The following is a 27505-nucleotide window of genomic DNA, read 5'->3' as shown; positions in this document are numbered from 1 at the left end:
ATGCTGGTATTACCACCATTCTCATCTCTTTCAGCTAGTTCCAACTATTTCCCTTAGCCTGATGAGACCAGAGCCAGGTATCACGAGTCAAGCTCACAGCAGTCTTTAACCCAGAGGATTCTGCAGTGGAGGTTTAGACTGTCTGCTGAGAAGCTGCATTGTGCTCAGCAGACAATAATAATATAATACTAACGATGCTGTAGACAATATTATTTTCCAGTAATACTGGATAATAATACTAGAGACAATACTGGAGAAGATCGATGAATAATCTGGCCTGGTATAAGGGAACATGTTGTTGACATGTAATTAAATTTGATTAATAAATAAATAAATAAATAAATAAATAAATAAACTTCCATTTTTCTGTTTCCCCAATCTGGCCAAAAGAAGAAACTCCAAATCTTGCTTGATTTCTGGTCCAAACAGTTTAAAGATTATCCTCCTGCTAATTTGCTTTGCTTTGTTATCTCCGTCTGCGACTTGGCAGGAGCCAGTGCAAAAGCAGAGACACCACAATAAAACACCACAGGCTCTGAACTGGCTTTCCACAAGCAGGTGCTTTTCAGGTATGTTATGACCAGGCTGGCTAGCAGTTCTATGCATTATAGTCCCAAACACACCTCAATGGTACCAAGCCGGGGAAGAATGCTCCACATGGAAAATTACACATTATCTACACTCTTGATAAGAAGCTGTCCCCAAGTAGGGTCCACAGCTGGTGGAAACAAAGTCAGAACAAACCAAGGTTTGCTCATTTGTGAGATTCCAGTGAAGAGAGAGTAACTTACACCAAGGCAGGAATAGATGGCACACACAAAAAGAATGGAGGCCAGGATGATGAAGATGATAATGTAGGCACCAAGCATCAGAGGGGAACTGTGGGAAGAAGGAGTGCAGTTAGTCTCAGAAATCAGGACACTACCATTAAATTAATATTTTCACTACTTGCTACTTCACTACTGATATACTGACCTTCCCCAACTTGAGCCCTTCAGGTGTGATGGAGTGCTATTCCCACGATCCCCAACACAGCCAATGTTGTCTGGGGATTATGGGTGGTCATAATCCAACACAACTAGAGACCTCAGATTATGAGGGTTTATACAGTGTTCTTAAAGTACATTGCACCACTTTTGCACTATAGTGTGGTGTCCAGCACTGAGGTATGTTCCACAGCTGTCCTGAGGCATCTGGAGGTCCATTGCTTCATGACCCCTCTCACTTTGTTTTGCTCAAATGTCAGCTTCAAAACAAAACCCTCCAAGAGAATACACTATTCTCCTTCCCATGGTGTTGTTTCTAAATTACTATTCCATTAATCTAGTAGATGACTCCTTCACACCCTAATAATTTTAAGGCAAAGCTGGAAATCTATGTAGTTATGTGTGAGTGTGCGCGCGGTGTGTATATAAAATAACCTTTTATTTGGATTACTCTGCAGTCAATTGGCTCAAGCAGTCTCCTCAGTCTTGCACACTTATTTTGAACTTTCAGCTTCCTTAGAGCATTAGAAGCTATTTAATATTGCTTCCAGGCCCAGCACATCTGTTTGTAGCACATTATGGTATGCAATGTGGTATTTGTTGTGATGTGCTTGAGTTTCTGCATCTGTACATACCATAGCACATGGCCACTGCTGACTATATATCAATGTGCTGTTCCAAAGATGTAACGTATACTGTGTGCACCAAGATCTTTTCATGTATATACCTTCATCATCTGTGTGCACATGCCTATGTACATAATAGGTTTGCAGAAAGAGTACACGATGAACGTACTCTTGTGCATGTGTCACTCACTGCGGGACGATGACTATCTGGATGCAACAAATGAAGCAGAAGACTAGCATGGTGCAAGCCACGTAGCTACCAAAACGGGTATCCACCTTTTTGGAATACTATAGGATTAAAAGAGAAGAAAAAAATTACCAAGGAATTGAGGAACAAATAACTTTGTGCCCAGTTTGAAACCTGGACTCTAGGTAGAGAAGGGAAATACCTTTCTCTCCAACTCAGGTTTCTGGAAAGTGAGCAGAAAACGTTTGACGTGATCCTTCCGCAGCTGGTCAATGCTTCGAGCATCAATGGCCCTGCCCAAGAACTCATCTACCTCATCTTCAGGATTTAAGGCTTCCTGCGTACTTCGACTATGGGAGAGAAAAGTTGGAGAGAGCATAGAGAGGCATGAGACAGTTCTGTTCAATGTGAAGCCAACCATCTCTGCAGTTGTTGCCATCTTTCCTACATTGCCACAAGATAGTTTAGGGACTCTGGCTAGAAGGATTTTCTCCCTCCCCACCATCAAAATTCCAAGGAGGTAATAAAATGGAGGCACTCACTTGTCTTTGCTGGAATCATCAATACCCTAAAGAAAAAGAGAGAGGGATATCATTCTCAAGAGTGCACAGCATACTAAAAACTTTGACACCACCCACTCCCTTTACAGTCAATTTCAAAATGCAGAAAAACTTGGTAATTGCAAGGGTATACAGGTAATCCTTGCTTAACTACAGTAACTGGGATCAGAATTTCCATCGCTAAGTGATGCGGTCATAAAGCGTGACCTCATACGACTCCTATGATTTCTTTGAGTGAGATGGGCAGTGACGAAATTTGAAATATGAAAGACAGACAGACAGACAGACAGAGAGAGGGGAAGCTGGCGGGAAGTTGCAAGTCCCAGGTGGCTCACAAGCTGGTTGGGGGAGGGTGTGTGGGTGGCTGCAGTGGCACGTGCAAGCATTTTCGGGCCCAGAGGTGGCTGCTGCCAGGTGGGGGAGATTTACCTGAGTGACTTGTGACCTTCCCTGCTGACTTCCCCATTGACTTTGTTTGTGGAAAGCCAGCAGGGAAGGTCGCAAATGGTGATCACGTGACCACAGGGTGTTGCATCCATCGTTAAGTGCAAGCCAGTTGCCAAGTGCCTGGATTGCAATCACATGACCACGGGAGTGGTGCGATGGCTGGAACTTTGAGGACCAGTTGTAAGTACCACTTGTTCAGCACTGTCGCAACGGTTGCTGAACTATTGGCTGGTAAGCACAGATTACTTGTATTATTAATCCTGTACCTGATGAAGTTTGTAATAATGTGGTTACAGTATTCCTCAAATTGGGACTACAACTTCCAGCATGCTGGTGACTATGCTACCGGGAAATAAATAAATAAACAAATTTATTTATTTATTTTCGATCCCACCTTGATTATTTTTATAAATAACTCAAGGTGGGGAACATACCTACTACTCCTTCCTCCTCCTCTTTTCCCACAACAGCAGGTGGGTTGGCTGAGAGTGACTGGCCCAAGGTCACCCAGCCGGCTTTCATGCCTAAGGCGGGACTAGAACTCACACCCTCCTGGTTTCTAGCCCGTTGCCTTAACCACTAGACCAAACTGGCTCTCTGGAATCCTGGAAATTGTTAATTCTGATACCTATGGAAGGCAGCAATTTTGGGAAGACTGCCCCTAGTAAATGTTGCCAGCTACATAGTCTTCAATCTACGTTTTTCTCACTTTTTTTTTTGGCAGACATTCACTGAATATACTTGGGATTGTTAGTATTCCCATACATGTGTACCAAATTAGATACTCCTGGCAGTATACACCCAAAATGGACAAGGAAGGGTGGTGGTGGTGGTGGTGGTATTTGCAAGCCTATTTCATTAAAAAAGAAATTGAAAGATAGCACCCTCTAGGTCACCCTTTTTCTCCCCGCTCCAAACCTCTGTAGAGCTGAGGAAAGAAACTGTAATAGGCTGGTTGGCTGTGCGCTTCATTACATCAACCCAGGGAACAGAAGCAGAGCCCTTCCCTGGACTCTCACTCCCATTTCAAACACACAGGTAGGTGCAATAAATCCGACTGGCTTGGCCTGGCCTTTGGCCAACAAGACAACATCACCCTACGGTTTGTCCCAGTATAGCTGAGATTTACAGCTAAGAAGCAGGGAGGCCTGCTGGCTGGTTAATGCTCAACTTAATAGGTGTGGGAAAGAGCTTCAAGGAGAGTTTGGAAACATTATTGGAGTGGACAATAATTACCAACCTCCTCTGCCTTAAAGACATCTCCTTTTTCCTATTCAACCTCTGATTGCAGGCATAATTCAGGTATTCCTAACCTGACGGTCTTTGGGGAGACTATTCCACTGGTATTACTTGACCAAATAGTGCCAAAAAGGGGGTGGGGTGTTAGAGGGCACAAATGGCCCTGAGACCTCAAATTCCTACCACTGAATACGTACATAGCCTGCTGCTTGAGCCCAAAAGGCTTCTAGAGTAATCATCAATTACCATTATTTTAAAAGTGCTATTCAGTATTAACTAGTCATTTTTAGTTGATGAATACAACAGAGATAGATGTTATGACCATATCAGACCAGTAAGGTGAAGGAAATAATGGCAGCTAAAAAACTTGGGCTAATAAAAAACACTCTTTACCTGCCATCTAAGAAGATCAAAGGTGGCACCAGGCAAACCTCTCCAAGACAAACATGGAGTGCCACGCTGAGAAAATCCTATCTCCGTTTACCATCTACCTTACTCCACATGAAAGGAAAAAGTGAAGAACTTGTGTACACTGGGTCCAAATAATTTTAGAAACTGAAAAGGTCAAAACACAATCGTGCCTAGAAGTGGTTGGGAAGCCACTGCAGTTATTTCAAAATGAGTGAGATATGATCAAACCACCCAGTCCTGATTAACAATCTAGCTACAGACTTTGTACCAGCTAAAACGTCTAGCCTGTCTTCAAAGGCACTATTACCTACAATCAATCATTATAGCAACTTAAATGGGATATTATCAGGGTATACACTGTTGCAGCCAGGCTACCTTTGTGAAGAAGAGACACACTTGGCGTTATACTGAAGATGGGAAGAGGAACTTTTATATCACGGGGGTAGAAAGCTTTGGACTTTCAAGACAAAGTCAACTCTCACAGTACCCCAGATTGCAAACCCATTCCTTATGGAGGATACAGTTTGACCCAAGACAAGCCAAAACACAGCTATCCTTCTCTGGTCAGAGAACCTTTCTATTTTGCTTGGACAGAGCTTCAGTTACTTAGGCCTTATTTACTCTCTGATTTACCAGTACCTCAAATGCAAGCTAAGAATTTTAATTACGTCTCCTGAATTAGATGAAAATGAATATAGTAGTAGACTTGGATGGTTTCTGCGCGCTGACAACACGGTATTCCAGAGCCCCATATGACCCCAGGCATTTCACACGCATCGGGAGGACTGGGGCATGCACAGCGCAACTGCTGCCAGCAGAATTTCAGAATCACCTTCTGGAAATAGATGTTGTGGTAAAGCTGAAATCATTGAAGAGAAGCCCTTCCACACTGTTCTGCCAGTTAGCTGCTCCGAGAGGATATTTTGACGGATGGCACGGAAAGATCCAGGGGAATTAGCATTCTCCTTCTCCCAACATAAAACAACACATTCTTTGTGCCAAAACGGGCCAGAAAGCATACAGAAATGGAACCTGAAAAATCAGTTTCATCTGACAGTGACTAGAATAACGCAGCCACCCTCCACTCAAGAATTAAGCCATAGAAAGAGCTATCGATAATTGGGCAAAATAATCTGGGCCCTGGGTGGCCCTTTTTCAGGAATAACTGTTCCACCCCCTCCTTTAACAAGACAGCCAGGATCAACCATGCAGCCAGCCACTCAGAGCCATCCAGTCAAACCATCCCTGGCTACTATAATGTGCTGAAAAGAGAAATGGCTTTAGTATGTAGCATGCAGGTCCGCATTACTCCAAACACTCAATTAGGGCCCCAAACAACTGAAATTTATCTGACAGAATGTGACTCCAGGCGTTTGCAAATAGAGCTATCCCCCACCCCAACCCTCCGAACCACACTCATGCCGCCTCACACGTGCCTCCAGCACAAGCTACTGGGGAACCTCAGGAACTGGTAACTGCTGCTTCAAACTGGTCTATGAAAGCGTGGCAAAATGGGTGCTCCAGCCAGCACCCCATCCTATCCACATTTTGTTTTGTGGCAGAGGAAAATAAAGTAGCAAAGGCTATTGGAATTCTTTCCAACCTCTTACCAGTTACATTCACCAGAAGAGATGCAGGAAGGAGCTTAGAACAGAGAAATCAGCAAATCTCCGAGTGGTTGCCCAAATGCCTTTCCTACAGGGATGAACTGGGGGATTTTTTTTTTTTGCTGATCTGGCCCATTTTCAATCCCAACCTTCTTTTCACCATTTTCTCCGCTAACACCAAATTTGCTCTCATTCTTTTCCATTTTCAGAGAGTTATTGCACTGATGGACAGACAAGAACTTGATCCCTTCATACAATTTTGTCCCAACGTTCCATTGGGTTGGAAAGAAAAGGAAGGGCCATTCTCCGGGGGCATGGCACACTCAGATCCACCAAAGAGGTCTGAGAAATGACTGCAAGGTGCCTCAATGCCTTGACTTTAGGATGAGGAGGGGAAGAAAAAGCCAGAACTCTCAATGGACAACATCCTGCAGCTCCAAGAAAATCCTCCAGTTTTCTCTTTATCCACTCAAATGCACAGGACAGTATTACAGAGACTCATAGGTGTGAACAGGTTAGGGATAGATTGTCATGGAGAAAATCTATCCACGTGGTTGCTGGGCGTCAAAAACGGCCTGATGGCATGTAATCAATCAGTGCATGTGTGGGCTTCATCTTCATCTCAAACCTCCTAGGATTAAGCAAGAATGCCAGTAGAATTGGTCTGAGAAATCTGGACCCTGTTTAACTGCATGGACTTGGAATGCTTCTTTCGGACCCTGCCATTTAGTGTGCCTGAATTGGTGCTCTAAGGCAGCACCATAAAGAGCTATAAAGCAATTTGACTGTGATAAGGAAATTAACACAAGAAGGAATTGTTTTTGAACAAAATCAAATTCCTACTAAGGGGGGGGGGCAGAGTGACCCCAAAGTACTTCATGAAACATGTAACATACAGGATCCTCCAGCATTTTAACAACTAACAAACTATTCCACTGCAATGGATTAAATAAGCCATAGCAGATGTTCTAACCAAAGGGCATGGGCAGACTGAGTAGTACCAGGGCAACAAAAACCTGTCAGACAACGCATGTCAGCAACTGGCAGCACAGCTACAGAGAAGTTATCAGTGGAACTCCCTCTCAGATGCAAGCAGTAGCATGGCAACAGATGCTGCATTACCAAAATTCATAAACAATCTGTACCATAGCAACAAACTGCCCACAACAAATCAAAAGCAACCTGTAGCAATGAATGACACGAGACTATGGATTCTCGCTTAGCAACCACCAGGAGTGCCACTGATGAACAGCAAATTACCCCCAAATGTGGGAGACGGGGGTGATTATAATCATAAAAACTAGCTTGTTTTGCTTTGACAGCAGACTTAATTTGCATCTTGACCCTGAAGTGAGGAAGCTGCAGAATGGAAGGTTTGAACAGAATTCATGATGGAAGAAGCAAATCATATGGACAAAGAAATGAACAAATATTTCAGGGAACCAGCCTCCATACAGAGCTGACATTGACTGGATTAGTTTATCATGCTAAGCCATAGTTTGCTCTGTTGAATAAACCATAATTGGGTGGTTTCAGTAAGATCCAAAGCATGTTTTATGTACCATAATGGCTAGGTTTATACAATATGCTAAGTCAAAACCAAACAATCACATCCTGGCTGAGCAAGATGTTTGAAGCTAGGCAGTCTGTTTAAATCCCTGACAATCTTAAATTAATGCAGGAGAAGGAAAAAAAAAACCTGGTGATTTAGGCTTTTCCAGTTCTAAAATATGCAAAGCGAAGGAATAGGGCCCTGAGAAAGAATCAGCACCTATTGTGATTCATTAAAAAGACCTACTTTCTTTATCTTTTTGAATCCTGGTATAGCTTAAGATTCAACAGGGTTCTGGCAATTAGCTGAAGGGCTGTTGTCAGCCCCAACCAGACATAAATTGCTGCTTAAACTTATGGATTCCATATCTCTATTATCAAATTTCCCCTCCTCTTTCAGTTGATGAAATTAAACTACGATTCTCTGAATTCTGCAGAAGGCAACATGTTTAACAGGAGTGGTGGAATTCTACTTCTCAAAGTGGTGTCACAATCTTGACCATTTCTAAACATTCCCACCACCTCAGTCCCATACGGTCTTACAATTTCATGTGCTGCTCCCTCTTACACTGTGTGTGGTTATTCCCATAATCCATAGTTGTCCTGGATTATGGGGACAAAGAACAGAGAAAAGCAGAGAACCTGATGAAGTGGTGGCAGGAAGGAAGAAGGAAATGCTCAGGGAAAACTAGATACTATGCCACCTAAGAAAGGCCGAAGGAAGCTGAGAAGCGAAGGGTGGGAAAGTTAAGCAGTGGGTTGTCATGGGTAATAGAAACAGAATGTGGAAGGTTCCTTGTTTCAAATTCCTCTTCAGTGCTGCTTCATGTGTGCAGTGGAAAGCTGTAGCACAGATGGGGGGAGGCAGAGTGAGAGCTCAATTCTTCCCCCATATTAGAACAACTTCCCTCAAATAAAAGAGGCATACAGCACAGTAGGGGTTGGAAGTGAGCTCTTTCAGATGTGCTGCTTTCTGTCTTATTGTGGAGCATTCAAGAATGGTATCCCTGGCTTGAAATAGAACAGACCATTCTATTTCCTTGGCATAATTTTATACATTAGTAATAAGCTCAGTGCACTGTACATTAATCCTCATGGAGTTCTGCAGTTAAAACATTGCCACAAGAGAACTCCAACTCCTGTGGGAGTAAAAAAACACACTGAGGGGAAAAAAGTATCTCCCAGGGGAGTGTCAAAACAGCCCAGTGAGGACTGTTCAATGCCTACACGTGGACTGTGATGGGTGGGGTGGAGGGTGGGGAACAAAACCAGGAAAAAAACTGGATTAGGATTCTGCTGCATCACCAGGAAGACAGGTAGGGTGTGTGTGTGTGTGTGTGTATAAATATTTATATATATAAAAGCAGCAGTCCTCATTCCTTCACCCAAGCAAAAGTACTCCAAATAATTAAAGAGTGAAAACCACAGTATTATCTCTTGCTAATAAGCTTGCCTCATTATCAGGGAGATATTTACTCACAACCAGATTTCATTTGAAATTGCTTTTGGGAATTTGGTAGCAGCCCTGGCTCCAAATGGCTGCTACCAACCATGTTCCTCCCCAACAGAGAGGAATCAGGATCTGAACACCTCCAGCTGCCAACCACCTCAAGAGCTCCTCACACCAATAACAGTAGTATGCAACACGGCAATGATTTTAATACAAGAGGATAGTTGTGCATTTGAGAGTTAAGAAATTATGTTTATAAAAGACCTGGAGATAGTGAGCAGTAAGGTGGTCAAGTACTGAGATGGAAGGTTCCTGATGACACCCATCATAAGCTACTATGACTAGGCTCACTTATTGCTCTAAGCCATAAATCATCATTTAAAAAAGCAGTTAAGTTCAAGCATCACACTAAGCCAATACAAAACCCAGATTAGGTTGAGTGAAATGCAGAAACCTAGTCTTTGAATATTTATAATAAACGTTTAATCTGACCATAAGCTTCATGAGTCATATGGATCCACAAAATAATAGTCATACTGATTCACAAAATAAAGATCCATTCAAAATAAAGAGCCAAGATTTACTGGATAAAGATCCAATAAATCTTAAAGAAGCTTAAATGTATTCAAGCACCTGTCAATTAAAATAAATAATAAAAATTGGCACAAAGTTAAGGAAAAACTAGAGAAAAAGGTTCTCTTGAAACACAGCAGGTGAATGAATGAATGAATACTGAGTTCCAAGGCTCAATGACAAGTAATTATACCTCATCATATCTCAAGAGGCAGAAATGGAGCAGAGTCTCCCTAGAAATGCAAGCAGGCTCATGGAGAATGGGACAATAGAACACCTTCCATATCTACTCTCAGGCCATCAGTTTATAAGAAATGTTACTTAAGCCGATTTTTCCCAACACTTCCAACTGGCACAGATAGTTCTGGGTGTGGGTGTGGAGGGGTACTGCTTCAACTACTGAGTAGCAAGGAAGTAAGAATTACAATGAGGGTGGTGATGTTACTTTCTTCCTTACTGCTCAGGTCAATAGCAGTCTGTCTTTCTCAGAGATGATATAAACTCTAGCTCTGACATATTATATGTACAGTTTTATTGACAGTTATCCTACTATATTATGCCACAGTAGTTTTACTATTATGGCCTTATGCAATTTCCCCCATCCCATTCCAACTGCCCTGCATTCAAGGCCAACTTTTTCCACCTAGGAGAGCATTCCTGTACTTTGAGCACCATTCCAGCCCACAAACAACTTTTAGGGATTTTTTGCCTACAGATCCTGAAGCCAATCTCTTTTCCCCTCTAGTTTTCTCCTTTGCTGCATAATAAGTGTCAAGATCAAGAAAGGACACCCTTGCTGTACTATCTATACATCAGATTGTGCAGAGAAGCATTTCTGATGCTGTACCAAAACTGTAGAGATCCTTTATTTTAATGAAGGGATAAGCAACCTTTCTTTCTGTGGAGGGCCATATTTCCCAAGGGATAATCTGTCAAAAGCTGAAACAAGCCACAGGTGGAGAGACCCATTCCCTCTGTGACACCTCATTTCCCCTCTTTCTGATATTCTACTTCTCCCCTGCCAGGCTGCAGGAAAGAGAAAGCTAGCTGTTGCTAGAGATCTGAACAAACCATATTACAATTTGACTAGTATCATGTGTGAACTAGGCTTTTGGGTTCAGAGCATATGAAGAAAAGGCTTTGCAGAACTTCTATCCTTGGCTGGAAGAATATTGCATTTTAGAGGTGTACAGCTTTCACATCTGCAGTAGGCAAAGGTGTTTCTAATCTAGTATGGGGACTTTTGCCCAAAGGTTTAGCAATGGAACTTGTGCCAGATCCAAAACACCTTTGCCCTTTGGATCTGAATACTGCACATCTCTACTGTACTGTATTTATCAATAGGACAACCAAGTATTTTCCCAAATAATTACCTGTGAATCTGGGGGTGGGGAAGGCTCTCATATTTCTAAGAAGAATAGAAGCATGGATGCCTTTTAATATTAATCTGATTATTAGATGTTGCTTGAGAAGGGCTGTTTGCCTGGTGAATTTAACACCTTTTTAATGCCTAAACAGGATTTATCTCTAAGTTCTTTCCTTCTCCATCCAGTAACACTTTCATTTCACCTTATCTATGTGTGAGAGAAATGACAGTCATACTATTACCTGGGTGAGCTTCCTTGAGAGGTACCTCCACAAGGGACTTATTTCACAGCCAATTAATTTTAATTAATGGTGTTTAAGTCAATTAATAGAAATATAAATGTACTTTTTATCTTGACCCTTCCATTTTTGGGAATGTGACTTCTGGCATATATATAGTCTGTGCATACCAATATACAAGTTTATCACCAACAGAAGTTTAATGGACTGGGAGTAGTATGGGGGAGGAATCTCAAGGAATTGCTTTCAGCTAGAGTGGGCAACCCTAAGTTGACAAGTCAGGACACAGGGCACTGCAAAGGATCTTTTTGCTGTGCTCATCCTGTTTTTCCATCTATTCATTATGCTTATCTTAAATTCAGGGTTATCCTCCTTTCAGTTCAATGCCAGGAAAGATACGCTCTACAGCATTTGCAGCAGGAATACCAAGGGCAATGAAAGAAAAAGCGGAATCTGATATGTTGTGCCATCCTATTTCCTTTCCCAGGTATGGCCTCAAGCAAATCTGGGACTTACCATCTGTCGTAATGCCTTAGAGTCCTTGTTCCGTGGAAATGAGCGCTCGGGGACCCAGCGGGGCACCAGCCCTTCTGTGGAATTTGCCTGGGCCCGCTGCAGCTTGGCTAATATCGCTTTCTCTTCTTTCTATTGGCAGGAAGTGTGGAATATGGAGGTACAAAACAGAAAGAACAACAAATGGAAACAGGTGTTTTAAGACATCATTCCCAAGAGTAGGTGTGTCTATTTCATAGCCTCTGTTATTTCAGCTCCAGAGACCAGAACATTTGCCTTCTGGATGATGGTGATTTAAGTTCTCTCTTCCTGCCCCCAAGCAAATTACAGTCATGGCCTCCCCCTAGGACTCACCCGTTTCTGGCTGCAGCCCACAATGAAGAAGGTCTCAATGTTATGCTCCTTCAGGTAAGCATTGCGCTCGCCCCCATGCCCAGGCTCCACTTCATAGTCTTCATTCAGGTACTGCAGAGTGGCCTGGGTAATGTGGATCCGCCTATCACAGAAATGTTGTCATTCGACCAAGTTGTGTGCTGGAACCCACTTCTCCCACTCTCAGAGGTACCCCATCATTAAACGTTTTATAATCTCACAAGAGTAGAAGCAGCTACTCTCAACAAGGAAGCAACACGGCCCTTGCTCAAGAGCTCTGAGTAAAAGAGCAGAATGGACCAATAAAAACAAGGATAAGTAATATTAGAGGCAGTTGGCTACAGGAATGCAGGTAAAAATAGGAAAGATGGTGGAAAGAAGCCTTGCTGAAGAAGGAGATCTGGAGGAAAGACTGATGAACTCATACGAAATATGGCAGGATGCTCATAAGGAGATGTAAGTAGAACCAATGGGGAGATAATATATTACCTCAGTTGGACCAGTAAGTCCCATGGGGAATTATAAGGCATTTCCACATGGGAATTTTGATCCCACTCACATGTCTAGATTCCCATGCTAGCATCCCTGCTGAGCAGCCAGGCTGGTTTTTCCAGCTTGGTTGCCCCAAATATCCAAGTGCCATCTCTTTAGCAATCTGAGTGTGGTGGGCCAGTTTTCCATTGGTAAGAAAGTGTCCAATCTGCCCATTCCACTAGGTCTGACAGGGTAGGCACACTCCAGGTCCCTTCCCTTAATGTTGCCACCTTGTGGGATCGAAGCAGTGAACCTTCTCGGTAGCGGTCCCTGCCCTAGGGAACCCCCTCCCTGTGATACCCAGCAGGCCCCTACCCTCCTGACTTTCTGAGAAGCCGTGAAGACCTGGCTTTTCCCAGAAGCCTTGGGGTAGTGTGAGGCTGGAGCCCAGTGAAGCTCTGAATTTTTTTCTGGATGTGTGGGGATGTGTTGTATTTGGCAGTGCCAGAAGTTTTCTTTGGTTGATTTTTACTTTACTGTTTTTATTGTTTTATTATTGCTTGTGAGCTGCCCAAATCTTTTATGGGCAGCTATACAAATCTTTTAAATCAATCAATCAATCAATCAATCCCCACCTCCTGGCTTTCTGGCGCTCCCTCTTCCCCACAGATGCACCCTGCCTTCTGCCCACATTTAAGACTTTAAGCTCGCCAGTCAGCTAGCAATAGCGTTTTTTTTTTTTTTTTGCCTCTGCACAAAACAAGCTAAGATGGAGAAGGGGGGGGGGGAGCCAGGAGTAGGTTTATTTCAGCACTGGCCAGCTGGAGGGAAAGCTGGTTCATTCTGGCCAGTGCCCATAAAGGCTGTAGTGGAGACAATCATGGGCTGCTGTGAAGGTTTGAAGGGTGGAGACAGTGGCATTGTCTGGGACCAAGAGACTATGCAGCACATAGGCTATATAATCTGCACACCCTTGGTCCCCTTGCTCTTGTGAAAGCTGAAATCCCAGTTGCAACTACTCATTCACAAAAAGCATGGATCTCTACAGGCTTTGTCCTATCAGCAGCAGGAGGAGGAGGAGGAGGAAAGTGATCTTTAACAGCATCTTCACACTTGCTGCCTCTGATCCTGGCAGACAATTATATCTGCTTCCAGTGTTCATGGCTGTTGCAGTCCTTTGGTGTACAGAACGCTATATGGAGCATCTCCTGGATACAACTGCAACAATCCCAACAGGAGAAATGTATCATCCTCCACCAGCTGACTCACAAAAGTTAGGCTATACTCTTGGATATTTTTTGCCTTCTCAGAAGTGGAGTAAGGTCCCCAACACCAACAACAAACCATCTGGATGCTACTCTTCTCCAAGAGACGTATTAACTTCACATATTTTGGTAACAGACAAGGAGTGGAACAGAGTAATTTCAGAGGTATGTATGTAAGAGACAGCAGAATAAGAGGTAAGACAAAAGGGAAGAAGGGAAAAAACAGGATCACACCCAATACTGGCATGACCCCCATCATTTCCAAACCCATATTCTTCCAAGGAACATGGGCCATTAGGGGGAAAAGATTCTCCATCTTCTGTCTCAGTGGAACTACCTCCTATTAGCATCCACAGTTGCTTTACTCAAACTTTGAAGAACTTGACTCACCCAGCTTTGCCACCAGCTTCCATGTGGTTGGCCAAGGTGACATCATTGGACCAGACATCAAACTGCCACTTGCGCAGCCCCAGCACGCCACAGTGCACACGCCCACTGTGGATCCCAACACGCATGTTGACATTGACACCTGTCACTTCCCGCACCAGCCTAGGAGGAGGAGGATGGAATGAATATCAGAGTAGGTCTCTCTATTTGCACACAAATCGTGGCCACACAGACAGCTTGGGCAAATACCACTCAAGCAAGGGAAACAGAATCTCTCTTCTCAGCAGGAAGAGGTGAGCTAGTGGGTATTACTTTGGCAAGGACAAAATGACCTTCTGGTGGGGAATGGTGGACTGAGAGGCTGTGCCCACAGGCTTAGAGGGCAGAGCTGAAACATGGTAACTTTTTTTGGGCTCAGGCAGGTTCTCCTGAAGACCAGAAATGTTCTCCGGATAAAGGAAAACACTTGGAATTACCCCATCTGTCCTCTGGATGGCTGCTTGCAGCCAGAAGATCACAAACAGCATTTCACGTTCGACTGGTAAGAGCTAGCTGGGAGGAAGGGACGTCATCACTTCCCATGCTGTGCTGTGGCCTTAAAGGGACACTAAGACCGGCCACCCCATTTCTAGATTACCAAATTTGTATTTTTTTAAGTATATGTACCCCAAGAGAGGCTTTCTACAGCAAGGAGAAGCTGGCTGTCTTGGTGCTTATTGTAATTTTTGGGATTACTTCTTAAAAAAAACTTTTTTTAAGTTTTGGATTTCGTTCTCCTTCCAAATATAAAGGAGGATTGAGAGTAAAAATTTGAAGATATTAGCATTTTCCTACACGGTGAATCAGCAGATTTGAACCTTCAGCTTTCTGTTTTCACTTGCCCTTGGGGACTGTCTGCTTATCTCACTTTTGCTTGCGTAAATACATTTTGGAACTTTTTCATATCCTCGACTTTTGCTGGTTAAGCTCCTAGGGAGCGCCATAATCTACTGCGTGAAACACGGAGGACTTTAAACAGATTTCTTCTGACTTTTACCAAGCTTTTATTTATTTATTTATCAAATTTGTCACCACCCATCTCCTCCCACTGGAGGGACTCTGGGTGGTTTACAACAAAATTCTCAATAAAACAATAAATATATAAAATACATTATAAAATTACAAATTATTAGTAATAAAAATAAAGTCCAGATGGCTATATCTCATTCAATCTTCACGTGGAAGGGGTGCTTCAAGGCACTAGCCAACCCCAAGCATGACTCCTCTCCTCCCCAGGCCAGCTGGCAGAGCCAGGTCTTTAAGTTTCTCCGAAAGGCCAGGAGTGATGGGGCTAGCCTCACCTCTGGGGGCAAGATGTTCCAAAGGGCAGGCACTACTGCAGAGAAGGCCTGCCTCCTGGACCCCACCAGATGGAATTCTCTTACTGACAGGGTCCTCAGCATGCCCTCTCTGCAAGATTGGGTGGGGTGGGTAGATGTAACGGGGAAGAGGCAGTCCCTCAGGTAGCCTGGCCCCATGCCTTGTAGGGCTTTATAGGTGATAACCAACACCTTGAATTGGACCTGGAAGCAAACTGGTACCCAGTGCAGCTCACGATGTTATATGCGCCCTTCTAGGGGTGCCACAAATAGCCCGCGTGGCTGCATCTTGGACCAGCTGAAGCTTCTGGATACACTTCAAGGGTAGCCCCATGTAGAGCGCATTTTATGTGATATTCAGGACATTGTGGAAAATATGAGATTTAAAATGTGTCATCATGTTGGGGATGTGGTGGATGAGATGAAACTGAGGAATTCAACAGTGATAGAAATGTTTCTTCTGAGAGTGAGATTGGGATTTTTATTGAGATGCTGCATGAAGTTCAGATAGCGGACTTGGAGAAATTTAAGGGAGAGAGAGATCTGCAAGCCACAAGTGAAATTAAATTTCTGTGGAATGCCATGAAAAGAAGCTGGAATTTTTGAGGGGGGCAGTTGGGCTGTTTGATTCTTTTAAGAGAAAAGCTCTGTGCACATTGTGGGGATATGTAAATGCTCTGGTTTATTTTGAAGTGGGATAAGGGTTAAAGAATCTGGTTTGCTTTAATGGTTTGATTTATGTCATTTGCTTTTAAAGATCTGGATTAAGATTATTCAGGTTAAAAATGTGTTTATTTGGATGGTTTTAAGGATTTGATTTAAGGTTACTGTTTTGAATTGTCTTTGTTTTTTGGGTTTATTAAGATTATTAAAACTGTTGTATTATCAAGTATAATAGCAGACAATCTATGTGCTTTTTAATTTGATTCTTATTTTTGGACACAGAAATGTATAGAATAGTGGTAGGAAGGGAATAATTAAATATGTGTTATCTTTTGGAGGGGAGAAAGATGTTTAGGAGGTTTATATGCATTTTTTTTTATTTTAATATAAGAGGGAGGAGTAACTGTACTTAGTGATTTTTATTATGTGCCAAAGTAGAATGATTTACAGAAATAATGTGGTTTTGGTTTAATATAGAGATTAATTATGGAAATTTTTGTATATCCTTGCTGTTAAATGTAGGAAGCCACATCTTTTTGTAAATTTGAAAAAAAATTCTCGTGTTTTCACACTATTTTAGTTCTTTTTTCCTTCTTTGTAGTTTTTTGTTTTTTTGTAGTTCTTACTCTTCTCTTGAAACTTAATAAAATTTATTTTAAAAAATAGCAAGGACAAAATGACAGATCCTCACGCTAAAATGGCTGCAGGAACCAGTTTGAAATGGTTGTTGGAACACAAAGATTTAGAATCTGCACACTAAAACCAATAACATAACTCAGTAAGGTTAAGACTGGATAAGACACTTATATAATCTAGAATATTGGGCCAGGAAAAGGAAGTTCAAAATACACAGATCAGTGTGACCATAAAACAACATCCTGATATTCTATCAAGTATGGCTGCCTGGTTCTGTGTATCTATTTGTGTGTGTGTGTGTGTGAGAGAGAGAGAGAGAGAGAGAAAGAGATAAAACACTATGCACTGTTGTTATCATGTGCCAAATAGCTTGCCACAAAAGTGGAGCTAATATTTTCCCAATCTACCACACATCTTATAATTGAATATCTGGACACAATAGGCTTGCTTTGAGAGGAAAATTTTGCTCATTTCTATGCAGATCTAATACAAGAGTAGTAATAAGCTGCTGCTGCTAATATTAATATTTGAGAAGGTAATCTATCATTTAATTGGCTCTACAAAAGCTACAGGTAAAGTTTCAAAGGAAAATTGTGGGAAATCTGCAAGATCTCTAGACATGTTTGGCATGAACTTGCCAGTCTGTTAAAAAAAAAACAACGCTATCCACAAGGCAGCTGACTACGTCCAGTGACTAAGGCCCTCGGAAAGGGAAATAAAACGTGAAAGAACTGGAAATGAAATTAGCTGCTTGGCTAGGAAAATGTTGGAGCCTTAAGAGACAAGACCTGGATACAGCAGAGCATCTGGGAATCCATGCAGGATATTAAGAGATCGGAATTCACCCTGTAGTGAGAAGAATATTTGGGCCGCCAGGATCTAATGGGGGATGCATTTCATAGAATGCCTAGAACAGTCTCTCTTCTCAGCAGATATGCTAAAAAATCCCTACATAATGCAAGTTTAGATAGCTTGGCCTTGCTTCAAACAACTTCCAGGTTTGTTCAGAAATGGAGGAAGTCATATCAGTTTACAAGACAGCCTTGTTTCAAGATTGTGGAATTATTTTGGGAAAGACAGGATTAGCGGATAGGAAGGAAGGAAACGGGATTCACAAGTTAGGAGAAAAGCACTACAGGAATAGAAAACAAGTCTAGTGACTACACGGGGAACCCATACAGAAACTTCACCTTTTGTTAATGTCTGAGTCTTAAGCAAATATTTCACACAATTTTTTTGATTTCCCATTTTCCCCAAAATCATAGGAATCAGAGTCTGGCTTTTTTAAAATTTTGCTATTATAAATCTGAAATGTGTGATACAGCACATGAACTGAACATACACACTGGCTAGCCTCACTCAACATGCTGAAGACTGTTTGTTTGTTTGTTTGTTTGATTTCTATAGCCTCCCATCTCAGCTCTGGGTGGCTTACAACAATAAAACTATAAAACAGTTAAAACAATTACAGTTAAAACAATTAAAATATAAAATAAATATGAAATAAATATACATGGCTGCCAAGTAAGCAATGTATGAATGTTAATACAGCCAAGAGGCAGGACCATCCACACACTCGAGACCCCAGGCCTGGGCACAAAGCCAGGTCTTCACGGCCTTACAAAAGGCCAGCAGGGTCAGGGACATCCTAATTCCTGGAGGGAGGATGTTCCAGAGGGGAACCCTTCTGGTTCCCGCCAACTGACACTCCGTGGCTGACGGGACCCGTAGCATACCCAACCTGCTAGATCGAATTGGACGGGTAGAAACAACTGGGAGAAGACGGTCCCTTAGGTAACCTGGTCCCAAGCCATGATATGTTCTGCTTTATCACCGTTTGCCGAATATACACAACTGGCAAAGTTCATATGCCATGCTAAGCTGTAACTTCTGGTTTATAAACTCCAAGGGCTGGGTTCAAGCAAACCATTTATGGTTTAGGGCCATGTATGAAGCCAGTCAATTGTGAATTCAGATGTTAAGGCAAAGTACTGTTAGTAATACTAGATGCATTGGATGTCATGTCTCTCTTTACCTCCAAAAGCCTATGGACCCAGTCTTGATTTCTTAAGGGACCTCCAGCCTCACTGCTGTATAGTAACACCCCCATGGGTTTCATCCCCCCGCCTTACTATGCCCTTCCATCAAGTGAATAGAGCAGCTAACCTGACAGAAGCAGGGCTCTCGTGTTTCTCCAAGTTTCCCCATGCAAATGCAAGTCTTGATGAGGAATTTGTCCGGGGAAACTACAAAACATATCCTGAAAAGACCTTGGTTTACATATTTTTATAGAGAGGAAGCTTCTAGACCATATGGCTTACAAAGATAATTTTGAAAAGGCACAGGCATTGTCCAGTAAAACTTCAGAAGCTGGAGGAGGAGTAATGGATAGGGAACAGAGATGTGCTCAGCAGGACTTTCACTGATCAGCAGGCAGTCAGCATCATTTCCTGCTCTACCACCAGCTAAAGCAACAGTAAAAAACTACAGGGAGAAAGTAGAAATGTCTGTAAGGTATAGGATTTAGCAGCTGGATCAGATACCTTCCTAAGCCATAGCATGATGTTGGGTTGCTTATGTTGTATCAATACAGCCTATTATGATTTGTTCAGTTAATCACAGTTAAGCAAACCATGATGTCACTTAATACTTTGGCTTTTCTTGGACAAACGTTAGATCCTCCTGTAGCTGAATACACAATACTACCTGAGCTATTTCAAATTAAGTATAAAATAAGGCTCAAAAGGCTACTAAAGTGCATCTATATGTAAAGGACCAAGTCATTAAGTTTTGGGAAATCTGTAGAAATTATGGAGAAGGAAAGAAGTGATTTTCTGCACTATGAAAGATAATTTCTGGTCCTGTGAGAAAGAGAAGCCTGGGTAATTTTAGGCTAAATTTGCAGGTCAAATTTAGATACAGGAAAGACAATTGTGATTAGCATATTTTATGCAGGATAAGCTGATTTAAAAAGTAGGTTAAGTCGGGTTTTATGATGACAGAAATAAGCCATGAAGAGCCTTAGGCTTCCATTTCACCCTACGAAGGGGAAATCAAAGGCTTTCATTTCAGTGTTAGATTAATTACCCCCTGTCATGAGTTAATCAGGTTTCTTTCAAACAAAACTGGGTTAAGGTTAAGCACTGTTTAAGTCTGGAAAAAACAACAAGGAGCAATTCACTAAAAAAGGGAAGTGAATTTTTCTGATCTCACCCCACTCACCCTCCGGCACCCAGCTAGCTTCTAGTCCATTTTTCTCACTGAGGAGCTATCAGTTGGCAGAAGGAAGTTCAAGAGTGCAACTCCCAACTGCTAGTAGTATGTGGGAAGCAGCAGTCTTGATTAAAATCACTGGAAGGAGTGAGGTCAAAAGTCTCCCCAGAGGTCCCTGAAGATGAGAGTTTGCATATGTATGTATGTGTGCAAGAAAGGATAGAAGGCCTGGCCCCACCCTTCTGCTGTCCTGCCTTTTGCACAAGAAAAATGGTCTGCCCCCAATTTTTATTGTCATGTCTCAACTGGCCCAACTGCATCATCACCTCAAACAGCAGCTACAATAAAGAGGCTGCAGCACCTCAAAAAGGAACGTATTATGTTACAAGCTTCCAAAGATACAGATCAGTTATCAGATGCACAGGGTGCTTTCCTCAGTTGAACAAGGTGTACAGGTAGTCGTCAGTTAATGACAGTAATTGGGACTGGAATTTCCATCGCTAACCAATCTGGTTGTAAAGCATGACATCATGCGGCTGCATTGTTTAGCGACGGCAATCCCGGCACACCCCATTGCCATTGTTAAGCAGGTTGTTAAGAGAGTCCAAGGCAGCTCACAAGCAGGCCAGCAGGCAGGTAAGGTGCAGTGCAAGATGCAGTGAGAGTGCGACAGGGCCAGGGGTGGCTGCTGCCAGGTGGGGGAGGATGCGCAAGTGGCTTGCGAGGCATGGCATGAGCATGGTGGGGCTGACTACTGCCAGGTGAGGTAGGGAGTGTGGGTGTCCTGCGAGGCACGGTGCGATGGGGCCAGGGTGGCTCCTGCGGAGGAGGGTGTGAGCAATTTACAAAATAAATAAACAAAACAGGAGCAACTTGCAACCTTCCCTGCCAGCTTCCCCATTGATTCTGCTTGTGGGAAGCCAGAAGGAAAGTCGCAAATGGTGATTACGTGACTGCGGGACTCTGCAGCCATCATAAATGCGAGCTGGTTGCCAAGCACCCAGATTGCAATCATGTGACCATGGGGGTGCTAGGACAGCCAGAACGTCAAGGACTGTACCACTCATTCAGCACCGTCATAACTTCTAATGGTCACTGAACTTAATGGTTGTTAAATGAGAACTACCTATATATGAATGTAGAGGATTCATATACAGTACTCAAATACTGTGATCTGTGACAATTGTGACAAAGTATGATTGTTTGTTATTGTTGTAAATATTAACTTAATCCAATTATCACACAGTGTTTCGTACTTCAGTGCCCTATGATCCCATTTTTAATTCCTTTTCCATTACAGGTGAATGTATACCCACCTGCCAACTGAAGATAATATGCCATGGCATCTGATGAAGTGAGGGATAAAGCTTTCAACGGCTACTCTAGTAACTCCAGGTATTCCTCTGAATACCCGTTGCTGGGGAACTGTAGTCAGTGGATGTGTGCTACCAGCATGTGGTGACTTTCCCGGAAGCATCCGGTTGGCCATGAATGGACACAGAGCGAGACTAGCGAGGTCTTTATTCTGATGCACCAGAGCCTACGTGCATACCTTTAACTCACAAAAGCTAAACAGTCTCTATGGTACCACAAAACTCTTCACTATTTTGCTTCAGACAGCTAATGCAGCTACCATTCTGGAAAATGATAATTCTACAAGCCATTAAACGATTATGCACACCCTTCTCAGGCCTAGCAACTATCCCTGTCACACTCACGAAATCGCCTCAATCATGTCAACACCCATCTCCACACAGCAATGGGCATGATCAGCCCGTGCCTCCGGCAACCCTGAGACACAGTAGTAGCAATCACCAAGGATCTTGATGCGAAGGCAATGATTTTCCTAAAAAAAAAAAAAAGGAGGGAGATTAGAAAAAACCATCACTACTAACTATAACTCTCCAGTCAGCTCACCTGAGTTCAGTGCTTCCTGCCACATACAGATCAATCATGCTAGCTAGCTAACAACTGTTACTTCCACAGCAATCTGGGAATCTGTAGCTGTGAAGAAGTTGTTGAACCACAACTCCCAGCATACATCACTACTGACCATGGTGACTGAGGCTGATGGGAACTACAGTTCAGTAAGATCTGGAAGGTTACAGATTCCCTACTCCTGTTCTACTCATTTAATAAGCTTTTAACCATACTGTAATAGCATTTATCAGCATACTTAGATATGGGCCCAAGAAGCCCTGTCTCTTCAATCAGCATTCCAGTTTCAAATAGGAGGGCAACCCAGGGTTGGAAACAGGAGGGCAACCCAGGAGGCCTCAGTAAACCCTACTGCATAAAAAAGGAAGGAAGGAATGGAGGGAGGGGCTTCTGACACAGCAATGACTTGGGCAATATGGCACCACATGGTAGATTATTGCAAATACTGAAGTTTTTTATCCAGTACTTGTTCACAATAATTCAAACAGGGGAGGAGAGGAGAGGAGAGGAATTCCAGTTACTTCAAAGAAACCTGAAACCCTAATGAAGCTTATAAATCAACATTATGGCCCAGAATTAGTATTATTTTCAAGATAGGTATAAGGGAAGTTGGGAAGAGATACATAATATAGCAAAGGCAGCAGAAAGTAGCAGAAAGAAGACACGCAGACCAACCAACCCTAGGAAGAATTAGACAATACTTGGCAAGGGAAGAAAATCCAAGGGGATTATGTGATGGAGCTGAGCATTGAAGAAAATATAAGATTCATATTGATTTTGGGGGTACAGCCATCAACACAATGCCCCTTTTCTCAGAGGACAGGCAACATGGTGCCCTGCGGACATTTTAAGCTACAATTCCCTTGCTCATAGAACGTAGCGCTTGCTTGCTGAGTTTTTTAAGAATTATTGTCCAACATATCTAAAGGCACTAGGTTCTTGAAATCATCTCTTCCCTTAGCCTAGCCTGTTCCTCCCTTACCGCAGCCAGCTTATCAAAACGGGCAAAAAGTTCATTCAGTGTCATAACCAGTTCTTGTGCCGTGCACTGGGACGCCAAGCTAGTGAAGCCCTCGATGTCAGCAAAGAGAATGCTGTTGTGGGGAGAAAAGGAGAAATGGATGTTAGGATAGAGACCCACAATTAATAAAGAGCCATTAGGCCCTTTTTTGCATATATTCATTAGGCAATTCAGCCAACATCTTCAACCCCACTGACCCTTGTCTGCCAAGAAATTATACTATGGTCTCCAAACTCCTAACAGAATGATGTCAGTTAACCAGTTTCACTGTCACTCAAAGTCACAGACACACGTCCCCAAAGGTAATTACCTGACGTTGTCATGTTTCTGGATATAGATCTTGTGGAACATCATGTCCTCTTTCTTGGTGTTGATGTCCTCCTTCATTTCCATGGCAACATGCTGGGGCAGCACTGAGAGCAGAAGTCGTTCCTGCCAGGGGTCCAAAAAGCAAGGTCCATTATGGTTTTTATTACAGCAAGAATTTTGCCAGAACACAAAGGCCAAGATCTGAGCATACTGGCCCACCTCACTACAAATGCTGTTTTCTCTCACACTTTTTTTGCCTGCAAGGCATTACAGAGTTGAGTTGCCATTCTATCTGTTCCCAGCTCATAATCATTTGACTGGCAGGCAGGCTGAAACATAGGAGAGAGGAAGAAGGCCCAAGATGGAAATGTATCACCATATGAGGAAAAAAGGAGGCTGCATTAAAGATCATGCCTGAGTATGTTTTTAGACATTTATATCCTTGTGCCTAGCTGGTCAAGTTATGAGATTCACTGGAAGAGACCAGAATCAGTGTTAGAGCCAAATAAGCAATATACAGACCAATGAGGTACTCGCCTCCACAGACCTTCTCTAGAAGAGAAAGAATGTACTTGCACAGTTAAAATGGATTTGTGGATCATAAGTAGAGAGGAAGAACAAATTGGGTGTTTATGCCTTCTTTCAAGAGTTAAAAATCCTGAATTTTTGTGCGTAGTTTAAAGGCGAAATAAAGCTTCAAAATAATTAGTGTCATTGGTTTCAGGAAGCCAATGCAATTAATTTACAAGCCTACAATACAGACAGATGCTGAACACATACACACATGCCTGACTTTAAATACAAAGTAGACACCGAGAAGTGTAAGAAGGTGAAAGGAAACTACAGTACAAGATGTAAATGCCACCTAATTTTCCATCTACCAGTGTGAAGTTGCAAGAGAAAGACTCTGGGGATATAATAAATATTTTGCAACGTGGGAGGGCCAAGAACGTTAAAGTGAACTGATCTACTTACAGATGTTTCTAGCAACAGGATCCACTTAGTTAAAAAAAAGTACAATACTGAATGATAAATTAATGCCTTTATAAGGACCAAGCAAAAGTTATACAATAAAAAGCGTAGTAGGACCCTTCTTCATTTAAGTTGAACAAACATAGCAAAAATCATGGAGGGGAGGGTAGAAAAGTTTCATTTTAGGTAGTGGAGTATTTCATTTTACAAAAAACCAGAAACTTTCATGAGCTTGAATTCATAGAATGGGATGCAGTATAAATGTGGGAAAGACCCTTACTACAATTTCTACTGAATTCTATAAAGGATGTTTAGGCCCTGCCTAAAAGGTCTCAGAGCTCTGGCATCTCACATCCCTAAGCAACAAAATCATACCAATATCAACCAAACACAAGCAGGAACTCAAGGCACAGTACATGTTCAACTCTGTTCTCCCCACCCTAACTCCCCACTCCCTCTAGCAGCCCCATCCTGCCCCCCAACTCTGATGAGCTCCCTACCTGCTGACGGTTTTCACGTTGTAAGTGCAGCCGAGCCTGGATGTAGCCACGTGTTTCTCGGAAGGCCTGGCGCTGTGACACTTCAGCTGGGTAGTGGGTGCAGATACCAATGATATTGGTACAGAGGAAGATCAAAGCATTTGTGACAAGCTACAAGCAAGGGAAAGACCCATATAAAGTAGGCACAAAAGGGAAAACCAAGGGTTTTGACATAAACAGTTTCTCCCTTGGCTTTTGTACTTCCCAATGTCTTCAAAGAGAACCATCCTCCTTCCCATGCAAGTATAGAGAATGAATTAAAAGCTTTGTACAAGGAGGGCCTCCTAGAACACAAAGGGGTTTTCGTACTTCCCTCCCTGCCCCTCTGTTGATGCCCAGGATACCAAATATTCTGTTGGGGAGAGTGGGTGGCAGGAAGACCCCAATTCCCTGGCTTTTAGGGGGAGAGGATGGAAATTGGAAGAGAAAAAATTCACTGCAGTCCACACTAGGAGGTGAGGGGGAAGAGCAAAGTTCTAAGTAAGTGTTTGTTTGTTTGTTTTAAAAAACCCTCTGTATATAATGGTCCTTCCAGGGGGGTGAGTATGTTTCTATGGGGAAGGATCCACAGCTTATACGTAAGGCATGGGCTTGATTTACAGAAGCCCCGACCTTCGGATCCAGCTAAGAGGAACAAAAGACATGGAAGACTCCTTCTTCCTGAAAATCCAAGAAGACTGTTGCCAATTAGAGTAAACAATGCCAGGCTAGATGCACTAATTGTTTGAAATAGCTTCCTATGTGTATACACATTCTCACATGCACTAAAAGCATCGGCTCCCTGCCTTCAAGGCTCAGCTGCCAGACCAGAGAGATCTGGGAACCGTGCATTAGCAGCCGCAGCCAAGGGGTCACTTGCCCATCAGGTAAAGTTTCCCTTTAAATGATAGAAAATGGTAGAGCCTTGAATTAATCAAGCTAAGTACTGCAAAGGAAGCCTAGCCCTTGCCCACATAACTCAATATAGTGTAGAACAAGAAAAAGGGACTTGAAGGGAATAAGCCAATGTAGGCAATAAGCTTATTGTCCCAGAGCCACGTATGCTCTCAGGGCCCATGGCACAGACCCTGGGCTAAGCTAAGCAAAAGGGAGACCACTCATGAATGCTGCATGCAAACCCCATGATGGAAGAAAGGCAGATTACTAACAGGTTTCGTGACCAGGTAAGGCAGCTACTGATAAGGAGGATAACTGAGGCGGAGAAGGACCCAAGTAACAGCAGGTCCTAGCTGAACTACCAGATCAACCAGGCACAGCCATACCATTACAATCCTGTGGCATGTCTGCCTCACCTTATTGCAATACTATAATAACTCTGCCCTGCCCTGCCAGTTTATTGTAAGCTCTGGGAAGCAAAAACAACCATGAGCTTTGAATATTTGAGAAGCAGTAGTTACTAGGAAGACAGAATAGCCAAAGAAGCCAAAAGTCCGTTTTTCAACAGAGGCCGGGTTAACATTTCCCTATACGATAAACAGCAGCGCGCAGCTGAAGAGCTGCTGAGGGTGCATGCTTGCAGGGAAAACTGATGGGGATGAATCTGTGCCAAGATTACTGGCACTCAGTGCTGCCTTGAAAATGAGACGCTTTGCAAGTTTAACAGTTTCCCCTGGCACTAATTCCTACTGGGCACCAGAATGGCGCCACTGTTCCTTGCCTTGATGCTCTGCAGTCACCAAGATAGAGTAAAAATATCAGGAGTGATAGCACAACAGCCTATTCCATGCCTGTTTACAATCCTTTCACACGGAGCCACAATGTAGGCAGAGGGGCTGCTGTCTGGAAGCCGCGCTGCTTCCAGCACAAAACATTCACACAGTTCCACAAAACATTTTCAAAGCAAGAAATCTAGTTAAAAGGGTACTGTACTTGGTTGAATTAAAGAAAACAGGCTCCACAGGCCTAAAAAAAATTCAATTCTCTAACAGAGCAGCTCCATTATATTCCAAAACAAAAACATCTCTCCACAGTAATTAACACAGACATATTCAGTTACAGAGTGTAATTACTGGTGCAGAATTATCAACTAAGTGCTTGCTCAAATCACTGCTACAGTGCTCAGAAACACAAGATTTAGCTAATTGTAACTTCAGAAGCTACAATTATCACCTGGATTCGGACCCACCAAAGGGGGACAGAACAGTGTAAGAGGACCTATACTCCATTACTGTTTGAAGTCATTAAATGAATTTACACATCAAGATAGGGCATGATCTGTTTCATCCATGAGTTGAAGGTGCTGTAGTAGTAGATTCCTGTACTGGGCACTGGGTTGGACTAGATGGTACATTCAACTTTTCCATTATATGATTCTATGATGATACGGTTTGTCTGGTTTGGGCTTAGCACATTGTATGAACTCAGTCTGTGCAGTTTGCAAACCATGATCAGCATGATGTACAAATCCAGCCAGCTGTGTAGTCATCAAAGCATAGCTAAACAACCATGGCTTTGAACAATGTATGAACCCAACCATGGGAAGGTTATTTCACACACTTATAGGGCTGGACATCAACTTAGTAGGGATGAACCACGCACAGGAGAGGTGGTTCAGCTTCAGCAAGGAAGTCCTGAGTTAAATCCCTGGTCTACAGCCGAGTACT

The 27505-nt window shown here is 42.8% G+C and overlaps 1 protein-coding gene across 2 annotated transcripts in view; it reads right to left on the bottom strand.

The window, feature by feature from the left end:
• Nucleotides 1-27505, bottom strand: part of ADCY6 (adenylate cyclase 6) — a 55545-nt gene that overhangs the window by 16088 nt on the left and 11952 nt on the right. For both annotated transcript variants that reach the window (XM_063293701.1, XM_063293703.1), the window contains exons 4-14: nucleotides 24864-25013; nucleotides 23393-23514; nucleotides 23044-23155; nucleotides 21842-21969; nucleotides 14257-14415; nucleotides 12110-12251; nucleotides 11759-11887; nucleotides 2342-2367; nucleotides 2002-2149; nucleotides 1803-1900; nucleotides 792-879 (exon numbers count right to left, since the gene is read on the bottom strand). In XM_063293701.1, the coding sequence (XP_063149771.1) occupies nucleotides 792-879; nucleotides 1803-1900; nucleotides 2002-2149; nucleotides 2342-2367; nucleotides 11759-11887; nucleotides 12110-12251; nucleotides 14257-14415; nucleotides 21842-21969; nucleotides 23044-23155; nucleotides 23393-23514; nucleotides 24864-25013 (1302 nt within the window). The remainder of the gene's footprint in view (nucleotides 1-791; nucleotides 880-1802; nucleotides 1901-2001; nucleotides 2150-2341; nucleotides 2368-11758; nucleotides 11888-12109; nucleotides 12252-14256; nucleotides 14416-21841; nucleotides 21970-23043; nucleotides 23156-23392; nucleotides 23515-24863; nucleotides 25014-27505) is intronic.

The sequence above is a fragment of the Candoia aspera genome, chromosome 2, assembly GCF_035149785.1.
Source record: "Candoia aspera isolate rCanAsp1 chromosome 2, rCanAsp1.hap2, whole genome shotgun sequence".
Lineage (NCBI taxonomy): Eukaryota > Metazoa > Chordata > Lepidosauria > Squamata > Boidae > Candoia > Candoia aspera.
The sequence above is the reverse complement of the archived record's forward strand: the minus strand, read 5'-3'. Positions and strand labels throughout refer to the sequence as shown.